The 18,966-nt window shown below is 52.5% G+C and overlaps 1 protein-coding gene across 1 annotated transcript; it reads left to right on the top strand.

Moving 5' to 3' along the window:
* The first annotated feature begins 10,254 nt into the window (after window positions 1-10,254).
* On the top strand, window positions 10,255-17,354 carry SOD3 (superoxide dismutase 3). Its single transcript, XM_075545013.1, has 2 exons — window positions 10,255-10,391; window positions 15,929-17,354. The coding sequence occupies exon 2, from the start codon at window positions 15,941-15,943 to the stop codon at window positions 16,664-16,666; it is 726 nt and encodes a 241-aa protein (XP_075401128.1). The 5' UTR covers window positions 10,255-10,391; window positions 15,929-15,940; the 3' UTR covers window positions 16,667-17,354.
* Window positions 17,355-18,966: the final 1,612 nt, after the last annotated feature.

The following is an 18,966-nucleotide window of genomic DNA, read 5'->3' as shown; positions in this document are numbered from 1 at the left end:
CCCTATAGTGTTGAACTCATACCATATTTGTCCTTTTTGTGACTGAATGACTTCACTCAGCAAATGGTTTCCAGGTCTTTCCATGGCGGGACACATGCTCACTCCCTACTCTCGTACATTGCAGTTGAGAAGACATACGGAATTACTCTAGTGCCCTGAACTGGAGCACCCATGTGGAGACCCCTGCCAGCACTGAGATACTTACAATACCACTGGGTCCACAAGACTTCCCACCCACTGGTCTGTGATCTTCCTGCATTTGGCGCCATTGCATGTGTTTTGTGAGTCGGAGAGGACTTTATAGATTGGTAGCTGACATATGGGCCAATTTCAGACTTATGGACTTGATCTGGACTAGGCTGGGAAGCTTTCTCAATATTCAATTGCTCTTGTATATAAAGCTCTTTCTTATACACATATCTGAGTGCCTATGAATTTGTTTCTCTAGCCTACCCAGACTAGCACAGTACTGATTTAGAGCCACAATGAGTCAGAATGGATGTGATGATTGGGCGTTTGGTTTTTGGAGTTTTCACATGAAGAGGCCCTGGTGGCACAGTGTTTAAGGGTTCAGCTGCTGACGGAAAGATCGGTGGCTTGGACCCACTGGGCACTTCTCACGAGAGAGAACTGACAGTCTTGGAACCTCTATGGGGCACTTCTAGTCTAACACACCTGCACCTTTCCTTCACATGACCTATTGGCCAAGAGCATTCCAATTTTCAATTCCTCATATGGGGATTTGGAAAAAAGACAGAGCTTTCTACTCCTGTAAAGAGTTACAGTCTTGACAACTCACAGGGCAGTTCTCCCTGTCCTATAGGGTTGTTATGAGTCGGCATCCACTTGATGGCAGTGAGTTTGGTTTGGTTTTATATTAATTGGTGGAGCGCGGATGGCTCAGTGGTTACACATTGAACTACTAATTGCAAGCTCGGCACACATTGAACTACTAATTGCAAGCTCGGCACACATTGAACGACTAATTGCAAGCTCGGCAGTTTGAAAGCACCAGTTGCTCTGAGGAAGAATGGTGAGGCTTTCTACTCTCATGAAGGGTTCCAGTCTTGGAACCTCACAGAGGCAGTGCTACCCTGTCCAAAGTGTCACTATGAGTTGACATTGACACAATGGAAATGGTTTGGATCTTTTTATTATAGTAATTGAGTCCAGGATCTCTGATGGGTGAGTGGCTTCCCTGTGGGCTTCTGATCAGAAAGTCAGCAGTTCAAACCCACCAGGTAGGTGCCCCACGAGAAAAAGATGAGGTTTTCTGTTCCCATAAAGATCTATAGCAAAAAAAAAAAAAAAAAAAGATCTACAGCTTCAGAAACTCAAAAGAGGCCCTTCTACACTCTCGCTGGATCACTATTAGTTAGAATGGACTCAGTGGCATTAAATTAAATATATATATATATATATATGTAAATTCTGTTTGAGATTAAGGAAACATGGTTCCATAGTAGGTTAAGTATTGGGCTGCTAACCTGAAGATTGGTGGTTCAAACCCACCAGCTGCTCTTCAGGAGAAAAAGAGACTGTCTACTCCTGCAAAGATTTACTGTTTGGAGAAACCTAAGACACAGTTCTACTCTGCCCTATAGGGCCAATATGAATTGGAGCCCTGGTGGCCTAGTGGCTACCCATTGGGCTGCTAACCACAAGGTTGACAGTTCAAAACCACCCGCTGCTCCAGGGGAGAAAGGTGAGATTTTCTACTTTTCTAAAGAGTTTCAGTCTTAGAAACCCACAGGGGTAGTTCCATCCCATCCTATAAGGTTATTGTGAGTCAAACAGACTCAATGGCAGTGGGTGGATGGGGGTGGATCTGAGATTATTCAACCTTGAGAGTTAAAATTGACAAAGATAAGAAGGTTCAGCTTGTTCTTTTATGAGTAGCTGCTCTTTCTTTGTAAATGCATGGACTAGCCCAGTGTTGATAAAGTAAACACAGGCTTACAAATGGAAAAGATAACGTTGTAGTGGTCAATAGCATTCATGGGAGATTTAAACAGTTGAACCAGTAGGCAGATCCTATCTCTGCTGCCTGAACTCTTGAAGGAACCATAGGTCACGACCAGTGCTCATGGAATCAACACTCACAGTCAAAGCTGTGCTGCATTAGGTAAATCTGCAGAACAAGATCTCTTTAGATGGTTCAAAAGCAGGGAGGTTACTGTGAGGACTGAGGTACCTGTGGGCCAAGCCATGGTATTTTCAATTGCCTCCTATACATGTGAAAACTGGATGCTGAATAAGGAAGACTGAAGAAGAATTGATACATTTGAATGGTGCTGGTAAAGAATATTGAAGGTACCATGGATTGCTAAAAGGACAAACTGATCTGTGTTGCAAGAAGTACATCCAGAGTGATCCTTATAGAGAAGCATGGAGAGATGTCTCCTTCTGTACGTTGGGCATGTGGTCAAGAGAGAGCAGTCCAGGGAGAAGGACATCATGCTTGGTCAAGTGGAGGGGCAGCAAAAAGAAGGAAGGCCTTTCACCAGATAGATTAACACAGTGGCTGCAACCATGGGCTCAGGCATAGGAACCGCCGTGAGGATGGCTCCGGACTGGGCTGTGCTTCGTTGTATTGTACACAGGGTCACGGTGGGTCAGAACCAACTCGACAGCCAGTGAGAGATTAAACCCCTGGTTCCGATGTGGCCAGTTTGCTGGGAAGGGCTCTGATTACGCACACGCTGTGTGAGTATGGTCTTGCGGCTCAAGCCTATTGTTTGTGTTCTCTGTAGATGAGTCCTGCATGGCTGGGCCACAGCCTAGAAGCATGGCAAGGAGATTGGTTGGCTGGTCAGATTGTCCCCAAATTCATGGAATGACACAGCATTCCAAGTGGACAACGAGGAGCAGAGCACCACAGTTGAGTCTTTCTGGTCCTGCTACTCTAGCGGCCTGACCCTCTGGGCTGGCGCTGGCGGGTGGTAATGGTCTGGAGGGTTAGGCTTGGAGTTGCGGCACACTCCACTGAGACTGTGACTTCAGAGTGGCCAGACCATACAGGACTCAATTGTTTCCGGAGCGGGACGCAAGGTGGTTTCTCTACTTTCTCCTCTGCACCCTCCTGAATCGGAGGTATTCTGAATCCAATTCTGTCAGCCTTCAGCCATCTGAGTTGCTCTTTTCTGGTAGCTGTTGAGTCAGAAGACCTCTCTCTTCCCAGTTCTTTCCAGCAACGGTTGCCCACAGTCCTGAAAGAAGAGACTGTCTCTAGATTTGATTCTCTGCTTGTGTATCTGGAACAAGCACCCCCACCACCAAGGGTTTTCTGCCCTTGTTTACTTCAGTCTGGTCTTGATGCCGTGGTGGTGTTGAGGAAAGGCGGTGGGCCAATCTGGTGTTTGCCTGAGGACTGTGTGTGTGTGTGTGTTTGTGTTTGTGTGTGTGTGTGTGTGAGAGAGAGAGAGAGAGAGAGAGAGAGAGAGAGAGAGAGAGAGAGAGAGAGAGAGAGAGAGTATAAACATGCTCAACTGGATATCCTTTGAAGTTATTCAAACCCTGACTAGTTTCTGTGTGGGAAGCAGAGCTACCCAAGTTTCCCACCCCGGGGCAGACAGTGGCACGGAGAGGGGGTCCAAGCGCAGGCAGAACTCGGGTGGAGGGACTTCAGGGTTTGGGGTACACTTGATCACAGAGAGGCCTTTCTTTCAGCGATGCTGCCCAAACTGGTCATTCTCCTCAAGTGGCCAGCCAAGTGTGACTAGTTGAGCACTTTCCGGGCCTGCTGGCTGCCCTGGCCTTCTCAGTTGCCTGCTTTATCTCCGCAAGGGAAGGGCAGTGTGGTGTGTGGGAAACTCACGGGGTTCTGGCAAGCTGGGTCTTGCTGAGGGAGGGCTGAGAAGCAGCCTTCTGAATTTGCAAGCCAAGCCGGTTAGCCCAGAGTCACTGTCTACTCAGGGCTGACCCGACGGGTGTCAGTCTGCCCCAGCACGGATTAATCATTCATGGTTTTCGGCACACCGCCACCCAAGAACTTCCTTCCCTCAGAGACCTTTCTGGGAGGCTTTGAACCTCCAACCTTGAAGTTAACAGCAGAGCATATTAACTGCCCCACCCAGGAACTCCCTGGACTGCAAGAAGGCTGTCAAATATATTATAAAAAAGAGCCAGACCACTGTTGCTCAGTGCATTCCAACAGAGTAGAACCAATCCATGGGGTCTCCCAGGCCATACATTTTTACAGAAGCAGACTGCCTCATCTTTCTCCCTCGGGCTGGCTGGTGGGTTTGAACTGCCAACCTTTCAACACTTGCACCACACGGGCTCCTGGAATAAATATCAGATGCTATTATTTTCTGACTCTTCAAAGAATACGGCCTTTCTTCCTCCCTACCTTGCCAGCGAAAACTGATCCATTTTCCCCATCGTCCCCAGATGTTTGGACAGGACAACAGACTCCAAGCCTGGACTGACCAGTTCTTGCCTTGCCCCAGAGGCTGCTGGGAAAACCCAGGGCAGGCGGGACACCCTGGAACTGGTCTCTGGTGTGCCTGAAGTTCAGGTGCATCATGGAGATAGTGCAGATTCAGTTCCAGACCATTCGGGTCCAGCCGGTATGGAAGGGAAGCAGGGCACACAATTTGCTTGGTATCATGTGCCTATTAGAGTTATGGGTTTGGTGTTAGGCTGCCAACGTCAAGGTCAATGGTTCAAACCCACCAGCCGCTCAGCAGGAGAATGATGGGGCTCTCTGCTCCATCAAGATTCACAGTCTGGGAAATAGGGTCGCTGTGAGTCCACATGGATCCATGATAGCAGGTTTGACACTGACAGTCTAGCACAATGGTTCTCAACTTCCAAATGCTTCCTAATGCCGTGACCCTCTAATACAGTTCCTCATGTTGTGGTGACGCCCCCCCCCCCAACCAGAAAATTATTTTCATTGCTACTTCATCACTGTCATTTTGCTACTGTCATGAATCGGGCAACCCCTGTGAAAGGGTCGCTCCACCCCCAAAGGGGCCACAACCCACAGGTTGAGGACCGCTGGTCTAGCAAGTGTATCCAGCCTGATGAAGCAGTCTGAAATATTGTGACACCGGGAGGGAGGGCACCTTGTCACACCCAGCCTGCAGCCCTTGGAGGGTGAAGAAGTGAAACTTTGTTATTTTGTGTATTGTCCTCCTCCTCGTAATCACGCTCTGTTCCCGCACTCACACTTTCGGCCAGCGAGCTGATTCTGAATCACAGTGACCCCATACAGGGCAGAGTAAACTGACCCTCAGAGTTTCTGAAACTGTAACTCCTTTTAAAAAAAAAAAATTATTGGGGCCCTTAAAACTCTTATAACAACCCATACATCAATCCTATCAAGCACATTTGTACATATGTTGCCGTCAACATTTTCAAAACATTTTCTACTTGAGCCTTTGGTATCAACTCCTCTCCCCCCCCCTCGCTCTCCCACCTTTGTGACCCCTTGATAAATTATAAATTATTATTTTCATATCTTACACCATCTGCGGTCTCCCTTCACCCACGTTTCTGTTGTTCATCTCCGTGTGTGTGTGTGTGTGTGTGTGTGTGTGTGTGTTATACATCGATCTTTTCTACCAGTTCCCCCTTTCTCCCTGTATTAGTCTGGGTACTTTAGAGGAACAAATCCACAGAAACTCATTTATAAGAGAGAGTTTTATATATAGGTTAAGTGTGCATCAAGAAAACACCCCAACCCAGTGCTTCCCAAACCCACAAGTCCAATATTAACCCATATGTCCAACACTAGTCCACAAAGTCCTCCTCCATCTGACAAAACAGGCACAACGATGCCGACTGCAGGAGGAAAGCCGAGTCAGTGAATGTGTAAACATCTCAGCTCTGGCAGGGGTCTCCACACAGGTGCTCCAGCACCCAGAGCTGCATCAGGGTAGGTCCATGTGGCTTCTCCTTGGGGATGTCTTGCAGGAAGTGAGCCTTGCCAGCTGAAGCAGGGAACTGCTAAGGCAGCTGCACCCTGGTGTGACCATCACAAATCAAGAGACCTGAGAACTAGAAAGGCGTGACTCATCACTGAGCCATTTATCCCTCCACCCTTCAATTAATCCCACATGTGTTTATTGGCCAGGTTGGCACAATAAACTAACTAACTCACTCCCCATCCTTTCCTACCCCCATGGTATCGCTACTCTCACTACAGTTCCTGAGGAGTTTCTTTACAGGAGTAGAAAGCCTCATTGTCCTTCTGTGGAGTAGTCTGTGATTTCAAACCACTGACCCTGTGCCTTCTAGGCTATTTTTCTGGTGTAATTTAATTTGATGGGTGTCATTTTGAACTCAGCGGTTCTCAGCCTGTGGGCTACAACCCCTTGGGTGGGGGGGGAGGTCGAACAAACCTCTCACAGGGGTCGCCTGATTCATAACAGTAGCAAAATGACAGTTATGAAGTAGCAATGAAAAAAATTTTATGGTTGGGGGGCTTACCACCACATGAGGAACTGTATCAGAGGGTCGTGGCATTAGGAAGGTTGAGAACCACTGCTCTAGATGAAAGGGAAGCTATTTTCAACTGAGATCCCTGCATAGAAGAGGCACCGAGTTCTTCCACAGAAACATTGATAAGAGGATATAGACCAACAGATCTCTGGCTCCTACAGCTTTGCAGCCTTCTGTTGCTTTTCTGTTCTGAAACTGCAGGACAATTGGAATTTGCGGCATTTCTTGTCTTGCAAGATAGTCCCCGGTGTTTACAGAAAGGCCCGAGGGCGGGGTCAGCTGTGGACTGTTTTCTAACTTCTTTCTCATCTCCTCACCAGCCAGGGTAATGATTAAGCGGCCAGGTTTAGGAGGCAGAGAGCTCTGAGTTTAAATTCTGACTTGGCTTCTCTTCTCGTTCTGCAACGTTTGGCTCAGGACTTATTCCTTCTGAAGCCAACTTCCTTATCTGCAATGTGGGCCAACCAAGACACACTGCACCCAGACAGTTGTTGTAAGCCTTCAGCCAGATGCCACGTGAGCAGGTGCTCAGGTGCACGTGCAGAAAGCCAAACACTGAAGCAAAGTGAAAGCGTGTTAACTCACATCACCAAAACGGGACAGTTTCAGGTATGGCGAGATCCAGGGGCTCTAACCCTGCCGCTCAATTTCCACTATCACTCCGCTTTTATTCTACTCCCCTCAGGGCAGACCCCATCCTCACACAGGTGCGCCCCTAGTGGGGCATGCGAGGTGGCTGCCCTAAGTCTAGCCTCACTCCCCCAGTTCTGAGTCCATGAGGAACGAGGCCCAGAAGTCTCACGGCAGGCACATCAGCAAACGGGTCCCCTTTCTTCCTGGGTCTACTGCATCGTGATGGTTCACCCGGCCTAAGCCACAGCTTTGACCCCGGCAGCAAGGGGTGCAATGGAGGGATGAAGGTGGACAGGCTCCTCGGAAGCAAATTGGGGTCCTGTTAGCCAAAGAAGAAGAGATGGGTGCCCCAAGGGTAGGAGTAGGCCCCAAATATAAGCACATTTGTGCTCTATCTAACATTGCTGTCGAGTAGATTTCAACCTCTGCTGGCCTTACAGAGCAGCGGGGAGCTGCCCCATACGGTTCCAAGAGCAGCATCTTTGTGGGAGCAGCGGCCTCATCGTGCTCCTGAAGAGCAGCTAGTGGCTTCGAACTGCGGGCCTTTCAGTTAGCAGCTGAGAGCTTAACCCCCTATGCCACCCACCTACGGCCATGGCGTCAACTCAAGCTCATAGCTCCTTAATTTGTGCTCGAACACCCAGGCGACCAATGTGCATATGGAGGTTCAGGCCAACACAAGTGATCCAGGATCAGGGGCGCTTCCTTAGCTCCTAAATGGAGGAACATGCAGTTACACAAAGAAAGAGCTACGGTCTTGACACCATCGTTATACACGAATATAATATTGTTTCACGAATAAACATTAATACATACATACCATATACACTACTCGTGTGTAAGCTGAGTTTTTCAGCACATTTTTAATGCAGTTTTTGTGGTAAAATTAGGTGTCTCTGCTGATACTTGGGTTGGCTTATACTCGAGTATATACGGTACAGCCATATATATATATATATATATATATATATATATATATATATATATATATATATAAACTGCATTGAGGACGCACAGAGAGGGATGAAGGTGTCGTGGGGGTTCCAGTTCAGAAGAGCTAGAATCCTACTGAGTCATTAGCTCAGGGCAGCGACACCCCTAGTTGAAAGCATCAGACCCACAAGGCTTGAGTGCCCAGCCAGTGAAAGAGACTCCAGACTCGAAGAGGCTGGGCTTCCTGTGTTTTTGGAATTTTTCATCACATCCGGACCACAGGATCTATCCGTGGCCCTCAAATAGGTCCTGACAACACCATGGGTGTCACAGGAGAAATGTGCACCCTGGGTTTTTTTTTCCCCACTGCTTGATTTCTTTGGAAGCCGCTCACCAGTCCTTTTTTCCAAGGTTGCTCTGTGGGGATTTAAATCGCCAGCCTCGTGGTTCATCGCCTGGTACGTTCACTGGTTGCACCAGCTAGGGAGCCAAAGATCTTCAGTTGGCGGCATTCCTTCTCAGCGGTGGTTCCCAAACTTAGCAGTCCATCAAAGTGGCTGTTTCAAAAAAGATGAACCCTAAGAAGCACCTGGGAACCCTCGAGGCTCAATGGCTCAGGGCTTGACTGTGGACCCAAAGGTCACTGGTTTGAGCTCACTCAGTAGTTCTGTGGGCACAGAGCCAGCCATCAGCCGCTCTCGTGAAAACGGTGCCCTAGGATGCCCAGTGGGCACAGCAGTCACATGGGACTCTGTTACATGGGCTTGCCAGGTATCAGTGAAGATGAGGCAGTTGTCACCTAGCAACCATCTGAAGCTCCGGCTGGGAATCAATTCACTGGGCCTGGGATTGAGCCCAGAAGTCTAGATTGCCACAGGCTTTTGAGACACCAGGACTGGTGCCTACAAACTGGTGGGGCTCCCATCTGATGCTCCCTCTGGGACATCTCTCTCTTCACTGGGGGTACCTGTGGCCCCTACTGTCCCTCTCCCAGAATATGTGCCCCCAAAGGGCAGGGACTCCTCTCGCTTTGGGTACCAGGCCCCAGAACAGTACCTGACAAGAAGTGAGCTCCCAAGAGCAGAGGGCAGGCTGGCAGGCAGTCTTTTCCCCAGCGGGCTTTTCAGAGAGAAAAAAGCTGTTATTTTGGAAGAAAAGGGCTGGGACCGAAGATAGATCATGGCAGCCAAGAAAGAGGAGGCACTGGGTTGGAAAAGGATCATGGGAAGTCCCTGTAGACCACACGGGCTTTGAGGAGCCTCCTGCCTAACTGTGGTGGCGACAGTACCAACCACAGAGTTATTTATTAGTGTGACTAGGTGCCAGGTCCCGGGCCCGCACTTCCACGTGTTCATCTCATTGGATGCTTTCCAGCAGAGGTGGACAGGTGGCGTCGTGGTTATAAATCAGGCTGCTAAACATAAAGTCAGCAGTTCAAAACCACCCGCTGCTCCCAGGGAGAAAGACCAGATGTTCTCGTCCCATGAAGGCTCCCGGTCTCAGAAACCCACAGGGGCAGTTCTACCCTGTCCTATAGGGTTGCAATGCATCGGAGTCAGGGCTTGCTTTTTGGTTTTGCGGCAGACAGCATTAGGTTCGCATTGCACAGATGGGGAAAGAGAGTCACAGGAAGCTGGGGCCAGTGGCCTGGGGACACACAGAAAGTGACCAAGCAGGCAGAGTACACAGCGCCGGACCCAGGCCGGCCCTCGCTTCTTTAGGGTGAAGCTTGGTTTGTTGCCTCAGGTCCTTCTCAACTCACTTGCTCCCCATGGGGTTTCAAGGCCAAGATCTCTCAGAACAGATCATTGACAGGCTTCTCTTTAGATCCACCCCCATGGGTTCGAACCCCCAACCTTTCGCCTAACTGGACAGGGTTTAACCGGCAGCGCCACCAAGGCTGGGCCAGCAGCCTTGGGGCAAGAACACTGCTGTCAAGTGAGCTCCCATCCAGGGGAGAGGCCAGGACGCAAGAGACACCCATCAGCTGAGAAATGGGGGAGTAAGAAAGAGGCCATTGTGCACCCGTCCCAAGGGGGCGATTTTCTCTGTGATGTTTGTCTCCCGCAGCGCGCCGAAGGTCACCGACTGCGTCTGCATAAGCTGGGGAAGTCACAGAACCAAATACTTGGCCAGGGACCCTGGGGGGTGGGGGCGGCGGGGGAGGAGGAGGGAGGCAATTTGGCAGAAGAAAGTCTGGCCCGCTCTGCTCTCCTGCAGGCAGCGCTGTGACGTCCGACCTCTGAACACTCCCCTGGGCCTCTGGCCCACACGCCCTCAAGTCCACGCCTCCGGAGCAGTCAGCCCACATCCCCAGGCCCTGCAGCCGCTGCACCCTCACTGTCCAGGAGAGAGGTTCTGAAAGCACTGAAAAGGTGGGTACCGAGTTAAGGGTCCCTTCCCAGCATGCTCTTTGACAACTTGGACCCTGGTTGGGCAAATGGGCCACTTCTTGAGGAGGTATCTGATTACTTCTTAAGTACCAGTGCTGAGCTGCTCTGATTGGGGGTGGGGTGGGGTTGGGGGGCGGCAGGAGGGGGGAGCGAGGGACCAAAGGCGATTCCAAGGTGATTCGGGTTTGGGGAGAAAAGAAATTACATCGTGCATGATGGACGCTGCCTTTGTGATAGACGCTGTGGTGTGGCTTGGACGGGGGAAAACTAAAGGCAAAAGACGGAGAAGCCTGTTGCCGTGGAGTCGACTCACTTGGCGACCAGTGAGTGTCTCCGTCCAACTGGCCTCCACAAGGTTTTCAATGGCTGGGGTTTTGGAAGTACGCGGGGGGTTCCCCGTGGTTGGAGGGAAAATTCCGTTCTCTGCCAGGAGCATTTTTCCCACAAAGTCTCTGAAGCACTCTGTCGGTCACCAGGCCTTTCTTCTGAGGTGCCTGGGCTGGACTTGACGCTCCTACCTTCCGGGTGGCAGTGGGAGCGTTGTTAACCATTTGTATCCCCCAGGGTCTCCCAAGAGAAAGTCAGGTGCCCTCTCTGGCCACCCACTAAGGACAGAGAGAACGGGAAGGTGACAGCTAGCTTCTCAGGGATGACACAGGCATTCCTTCGGTGGGGTGGGGGTGGGGGTGGGGGTGGGGGTGAACCAAAGGATTTACCAATACCGATGGCTTCAGGAAGTTCATGTTCTCTGCAGATACAGGCCCGGAGAGGGGACAAGGCTTGGTGCTGTGCTGGACTCAGACAAGGGTCCTATCCTCCTCCTCTGGAGCCCTGATCCCCCCTTCAAAGGCACACACAGAGCAGGGGCTTCATAGACCCTGTTTTACACAGTGCTCAACGCAGGGGGGATGCTCCTGGTGGCCTCGAAGGCTGGAGGGTCCGGGACTTCAGAAAAAAGAAATATTGCAGGGGTGGGAGGGTGGACAGGAGATTGTGAATGAATTTGCTTCGCTTGAAAGGGAAGTATGTCTTCTCAGACTGTTAACAGGAGACATTCATCAAAGAGAAAGCTTCACCAAGCCCCCACCCCACCCTCCCACAATCTGGCTTTGCTCTGTGCTAAGAGGGGACATGGGAAGAGGGGACATGGTAGCTCAGTGGCAGAATCCTCGCCTTGCAGGTGGGAGACCCCGGTTCAAATCTGGCCAGAGCACCCCAGCACTACGATTCGAGTCAGTCTTGGTGGGAGCTTCCAGACTATGATGACTAGAAAGAAAGTCCTGGAGAGCTAAAGCTCTAGGGACTGCAATGGACAACAGTTTCTACTGTGGTCCATGGGGTCCCTGCAAGTCTCTGGCTGAACAGTAGCCAACAATGTCCAGGGACCACTACTGAGAGGCAGGGGCCCCTGGGAGGTACAGGGCTGCTGACTTGGGAGGACAGGGGACAGGAGACTAGGCAGGGCTGCTCCCTCCTTTTCCTGGGCCCCCCTCCTTTTCAGAGGTGGATTCTCTGATGTCACTTCCTTGGCTTCTTACCCCATCTCTCCGGCTGTTCTTTCCTGGCATCTTCCTCTGCCCCCACTCCTCCCCTTATCTTCTAAGTCAAAGACTCTTCAGCCTCTGTCTTAGGCTGCAGCCTCTTCCTGAGAAGCACTGTGGCCCTTGTTGGGTGTCGTTGAGTCAGTTCTGATTCACCGTGACCCAGTGTACAACAGAACGCACCACGTCAGGTCCTGTGGCAGCTCCTCAATGGTGGTCACGTCCAGTGTTGCTCGCTGGGGACTTGGTGTGCCAGGTTTCATGCTAACAACACCATGAGACCTGAGCGGCCCCTTCACAGCTTGTCCCAGCCATTTCCTGTCTGTATGACCTTGGGTGAGTCACTTCCCCTCTCTGCACCTCCCTTTCTCCACTTCAGAAGGGAGACCCCTACCACAGAGGGTCCTGACGAGGCTTACATGAACCAACATGTGCTTCACAGCACTCGGCACGAGTGTGCAAGGAACGCTAGCAATTCTGTTTCCTTTCTGCCTCCTAGCAAGTCACTGGAGTAGATGTGGAGCCTGGTGGTGTAGTGGTTACAGGTTAGGCTGTTAACTACAAGGTCAGCAGTTTGAAACCACCTGCCTCTCTGAGGGAGAGAGAGATGGGAATTTTCACTCCTGTAAAGATGCAGAGTCTGGAAAACTGGCAGAGGTTGTTTCTACCCTGGCCTGGAGAGTCACTGCGCTTCTGCGTTGAGTCGATGGCACTGGGTTTGAGTTTTGAGTTTGAAAGCAATCTCATAAGGGAAAGCACTGCCAAGGGACCCCCGGTGTCCTAGTGGTGACGCGTTTGGCTGCTAACCGAGAGGTCGGCAGTTTGAGTCCACCAGCCTCTCTTTGGGAGAAAGATGGGGCTTTTCCTCCACCCTGTGGAGAATCACAGTTTGGGAAATGCTAGTTCTCCCCTGTCCTGTAGGGTCACTATGAGTCAGCAATGACTCGATAGCAGAGAGAGGCACAGAGAGCGAGGATGTAAGTGTGCCCATCTGCCCTCTTTGCAGATGAGAAAACCGAGGTTCAGGGAGGAAGGAGACAGAGCCAGTGTGGGGGATGCTGTCCAGGATGCCCTCAATGACTCTGTCCTCAGACAGGAGGCTTGGCAACTTAGAGACCAGCAGCTTCCGTGAAGATGACAGGCAGTCCTGTGCGGCACATGCAGTCGCCGGGGCGTGGGGTGGGGGGATGGGGGCCCTGGCCCTGTTTCTTTCCTTCCCTTCCTCTCTTTCAAGAGAGCATGACACATGAGGCAGCCTTCAGCTCTAGTGAGTCCTAAGACCGCTCAACCACCGCATGAAAGGCCCTTTCTGTCAGGGTTAATGGAACGAGCAAACACGCCATCCAGGAGTTTATTGAAAGGCACCACTTGGGGTTGGACGGATGAGGCCCCTTGGGAACAAAATCGACCCTCCCACCTGTACTTGTGGGGCAGCGTGGGACCCCATAGGCAGCTCAGCCGGTCCCCACTGTCTCCCTCGGGCTGTTACCAACCTCAATCTACGGAGAAGAAACAGAGCCAGCCATTTCTCCACGGTCTCCCACACAGTCTACGGTCAGCTGGGATTTGAATCTAGGTCTGACTCTGAGATCCTTGGCTGGGCTCCAGAATCTTCAACAGAGTTTAAAATAAATAAATAAAGCAGAAGTCTAGCCCAGTCTGACACAAACTCTCTCAGGGAGGTGTCGGGCATCTGGACAGATCTCAGTTCCACTGCCTCTTCCAAGAGCCAGACCCATGCGTCCACCCCCATGCCTGCCACCCTGGCACCCTCCAGCCCCTCGGCCTCTGCAGACCCAGGCGGAATTCCCCCTTTCCCTGCTTCTTAGGGTCTGGGACCAGCTTCCTGGTGGTGCAGACAGGCTCCTGCAATTGGTGGCTTCAATCTCCCATCTCCCCAGAGGTACATTGGAAGCAAGGCCTGGTGATCTCCTGCTGACAGGGCACAGCCCGGGAAATCCTGAGGGGTGGTTCTACTCTGCACATGTGCGGTTGCAGCTGAAATTGACTCGCTGGCAACTGATTTGGCTGTTTGTGACTCTTTTTGTTTTGTGTCACCACCGGTTCACATGCCAAGAATCTGAGTCATCTTCCACTCCTCCGTGTCCTTTCAGCCCGACGGTGCTTCCCATGATGCCGGCCAAAGCTCTTTGCTGCTGTGAGCCCTCTCCACATCTGGCTAGGTGACCCTGCTGGCCATCTCTGTCCTGCGTCTCTCCCTGGGCCATTTCCCATGCCCCCTCCAGTCCACATCTTAAAAAGTCCAGTCCACATTCTTTTTCTGGCCAGACTAGACCAACTGAAAAAAAAAACCCAACCTCACCATCCTCTTCTCTGTTTAAAAATTCCCAGCAGCCCGGGGTGCCTAATGGCTAATCACCATACTTCCTAGCAAGGCAAACCCAGCCTTTCAGCCCCTGACTAGAAGACCTCTTGTGCCTCAGTGCCTGCTTCCTACCACAGGCTACCCTAAACTTCCCACCTAGAGCCCTGGTGATGACGGGGTCATGCATTGGGTTGCTAACTGCCAGGTCCACGTTGGAAAGACCTGGCCCTTCTACTTCCATAAAGAGTTACAGGCTCAGAAACCCGTTTCACTCTGCTGCACTGGGAGCCGAATGGAAGGCAGTGAGTTTGAGCTTTCTGTTTTTGAAACTTGCTACCAAGCCTCCCCCAAACTGCACTCTTTCACAACTGTGAGCGTGCCGTGCTGAGACTCCTGCCTAAAATGACCTTTCTGTCCAACTTTGCTGAAAACAACAATAACAAACTCTCAGTTCAAATGCCATCTTCTCTGGGAAGCCTTCCGGGAGTCCCCTAGGGGGATGTGGGCACCACCTCTTCTGTGCGTCTCCAGCACAAGGCTTCAGCTTCCACAGCAGCCTCTGTGGGTGGCATCGGATTGGATGGCGTGCGTATCCCTACTGGCATAATGCGTTAGGCTTTGGGCCACTAACTGCAAGGTCAGTAGTTTGAAACCACCAGCTGCTCTAAGGGAGAAAGAAGAGGAGACTTTCCACTCCTGTAAACAGTTACAGTCTCAGAAACCCACAGGGGCAGGTCTACCCAGCCCTAGAGGGCTGTTGTGAGTCAGCATGTCCTGGCTGGCAGTGAGTTTAGAGTGAGTGAGTGTGTCTCAAACTCCAAACTCATTGCCAGTGAGGTCATGCTGAGTCACAGTGACCCTATAGGGCAGGGTCGAACTGCCCTGTGAGTTTCTGAGACTGTAACTCTGCTGAAGCTGGGAAAGGGAGTTGAGAGGGTACAGCACACACAAAGTCCAAGAGGCAGATGGTCTTAAGTGTGGCTATGGGGCCGTGTAGAGAATGTGGGGCAAGTGACACGAGGGAGCAGGGCTGGCCTTGAAGTGCTGTGTTCCCACGCCTCCTGAGACCTCCCCTTTCCCTGCGTCCTCTACACAGTGTGGAAGCTGGACTGGATCTAAAAGGTAAAGACAGACCAGGTGATTCCAACTCATACTGATCCCGTAGGTCAGGGGACAACTGCTCCACTGGGTTCCCAGAGAGAAGGAAGTAATCACATTGCCAGTCCAGTCCGATCTGAGAGTTGTAATCACAGCGTCCGGAAACAGATTTGTGGTTCAGAACGAACCTGGAAAACTTCTCAGCACTCTTTTCGCCACCTTGCAACAGTAGTTATTTCCTGCAGCACCAGAGATACATGCTGGACGAATGAATGAATGAAGGAATGCACGCTGGGGTCAGAAGGGCCGCCAGGGATTAGGGAGAAGGGGGTTTGGATTATTAGATCACAGCGGCTTCGAGGGAACCCCCAGCAGCTCTGGGTTGAAAGACAAGGCTTCCTACTCTGCTAAGAGAGTTACAGTCTTGTCCAATGGGGTCGCCAAGTCAGAACCGACTTGATGGCAGGGAGTTTTTAGTTTTCGTGTTTTAATTTGATGAGTCCATGAGATACCAAGTTTGAAATGACAAAGCCTGGCTCTGCCCCCGCCCCTAGGTGTCCTCCGACATGTTGGCGCTGTTGGGTTCCTGTCTGCTCTTGGCGGCTGGCGCCTTCACGGAGGAGGGTGCCCTGGGACCCAACGCCAACACGGCGGAGCAGATCCGGGACATGCACTCCAAAGTGACGGCGATCTGGCAGGAGCTCACGCAGCAGGGCGCCCGGGAAGGCTGGCCCGAAGCCGGGCTCCACGCCGCCTGCCACGTGCAGCCCTCGGCCTCGCTGGACGCGGCGCTGCCCCGGGTCACCGGCCTGGTCCTCTTCCGGCAGCTGGCGCTCGGCGCCAAGCTGGAGGCCTACTTCGACCTGCAGGGCTTCCCGGCCGAGGCCAACGGCTCCAGCCGCGCCATCCACGTGCACCAGTTCGGGGACGTGAGCCGGGGCTGCGAGGCCACCGGGCCCCACTACAACCCGCTGGCCGTGCCGCACCCGCAGCACCCGGGCGACTTCGGCAACTTCCCTGTCCGCGACGGGCGCCTCTGGAAGTACAGCGCCGGCCTGGCCGCCTCGCTCGCCGGCCCCCACTCCATCGTGGGCCGCGCGGTGGTGGTCCACGTGGGCATGGACGACCTGGGGCGCGGCGGCAACCAGGCCAGCCTGGAGAACGGCAACGCGGGCCCCCGCCTGGCCTGCTGCGTGGTGGGCCTGAGCGGGCCGGAGCCCTGGGCGCGCCTGGCGCAGGAGCATGCCCAGCGCAGGAAGAGGAGACGCGAGAGCGAGTGCAAAGCCACCTGAGCGCCCGGCCTGCGGGGAACCTGGAGACCCTCCTCTCCCCGTGCCCCCCCGGAACCCTCTCTGCCCAGAGCCCCCACCCCGCCCCGCCACGCGCACGCCGAGACCTTCGCTGCGCACACAGGTTACCACCCTCTGCCATTAGTTTCCAACTTGTGCCCCGAGACCGCCCCTCCCGGGTGGATCCTGAGACACCTTTCATCCACTTACCTCCGCCTTGGGTCCCCTGACCCCCCACTTTGAGCTCCATGACCTCTACGAGGTCCTTCTTTGGCTGGGTACCACCTTGAGCCCTGAATCTCCCTCCATTCTGAGGTCTATCCTGAGTATGCAGAGATGCCCACCTCAGGAGACCCAAGGGTGCCCGGCCAGGAAAGTACCCCACCCTTTGAGGACCTCCCAGACTTTCTGAATTCTCTTTCCACCTCTGATCCCCAGGAGCCTGAGGCTTCTCTGCTCTGAGGCCCCCTGGCTCCTGGCACTTCCAGGCTTCTTCTGAGGCCCCCTGTCACTCTCACATATCACCACCATTCCAGCTGCCCCTCCACCAGGTCAGCTGGAGGTTAGACCCCTCTGGCTGCCTGCCCTCTGGGGCCACCCCCACCTCCACCCCGTGAGAGCTGCTACTTTGGATGGCTGGCTGGGGGCTGTTTTGCAACCTGGTGTTCCATATTAAAAATTCTGCAATTCAGCCCTGCTGCCAGGGCCTGGGCGTTTCGTTTGTTTGCGGCTTCTTCCTGGAGATGCCGAGACACTCCCCAAATCCCAGCAGCACAGACCCTCCCTACACCCTCAACCTGGAAAGTCCCGGGATCGCTCAAAGGAGTTAAGATAATCAACAAAAACCGTTTCCTGGGTGCTGGCCAAGAGCTGGGGACTCCCAAGTGGGCAGAGGAGCCCGAATTGGAGTGGGTCTCAGGTGTTTCTCTGATGCTGGTGCCACAGGCTTCAGGGGGAAGGAGCTTCCTCATCTGGCCCTGTGGCTTCTCACTTTTGCCTCAAAGGGCAGCATTAGGCCCTCTTCCCAGGGGGCAGAGGCTGGGTCTCCAAGCAAAGTGATGAGGGAAGCTACAGGGTTGTTGGTGTCTCGACGTGCCAGCTTGCTCCAGACCTAGAACGGCGCTCCCGTTGACACACACAGGTACTTGACAGTAGGTGTGGGTCAAACCCAAACCAAACACTCAGTGCCGTCAAGGTGGTTTCAACACACAGCCACCATACAGAGTAGAGAACTGCTCCTAGGGGGTCTTTGAGGCTGTCAGTCTTTACTGGAGCAGAGAGCCGCACCATTCTCCCGCTGAGCAGCTGGTGGGTTTGGACCGTTGAGGACCTGACAGCTAGCAGCCCAGTCTAGAACCCACTTTGCCACCAGCACTCCATCTCTCTCTCACTGCCAGTGATGCCAACTCATAGCAACCCTAGAAAGAAGGGTAGAACGGCCCCTGTGAGGTTCCAAGACAAGGAAGCCCCATCTTTCTCCCTTGGGGCGACTGATGGCTTCGAACTGCCGACCTTGCAGATCACAGCCCAATGTGTAACCACAGTGCCACCAGGTTGCCTTCCAGGGCTCCATAGTGGTCGGTTCGGCTGCTTTCTTTACAAATTATATTCTTTATGAATATAAATATTCATTTTACTGAATTTTTTACTGAGTATTTTAATAGCTCAGTATTTAAATACTGAGTATTTCATAGTGAGTAAAGACTGCATATTTTAACAGGTTGACGACCCCCTGGGATAGACTCAGGTGTCCCTGACAGGCACAATCAGGCACACATGTGAATATTGACCCAAAGGTTGAAGTTTGACCTGACCCAGGGGCACCCTGCTCCTGAAGGGTCACAGTCTTGAGAAGCCGATGGAGGGCGGCCAGGAGTTAGAATCCACGGCGTGGTCTCTGGTCTGGGGTTTGGTGGTGGTGGTGTGTGTGTGGTGTGCAGTACTGGCTTCCTAGGTCTGGTTTTCCCACCCCGGGTTCTCTGAGACAGATTCCCTGGCTGGTACAAATGGTTAACACATTCCATTGCTAAAGGCTAGAGGTTCACGTCTACCCAGAGGTGCCTCTAAAAAAAAAAAAGACTTGGGAATCAATTTCCCAGAAACAAGCAAGAAAAAGACGCTCCCTGAAGTCCCCCAGTGGAGCCCAGCTCTACTCTGGGACACACGGGTCACGGGGAGCTGGAATGGACGGGACGACCGACAGCGGGTGTTTCACTTATTTTTCCCCTTCCTTTCTTTGAGCTGGTTCGCGTTTCTCAGACTCCAGAGGGAGGCAGTGACTCAAACTGAACCGCCGCCAGAAA

The sequence above is a fragment of the Tenrec ecaudatus genome, chromosome 3 (genome assembly GCF_050624435.1).
Source record: "Tenrec ecaudatus isolate mTenEca1 chromosome 3, mTenEca1.hap1, whole genome shotgun sequence".
Taxonomy (NCBI): Eukaryota; Metazoa; Chordata; class Mammalia; order Afrosoricida; family Tenrecidae; genus Tenrec; species Tenrec ecaudatus.
The sequence above is the reverse complement of the archived record's forward strand: the minus strand, read 5'-3'. Positions and strand labels throughout refer to the sequence as shown.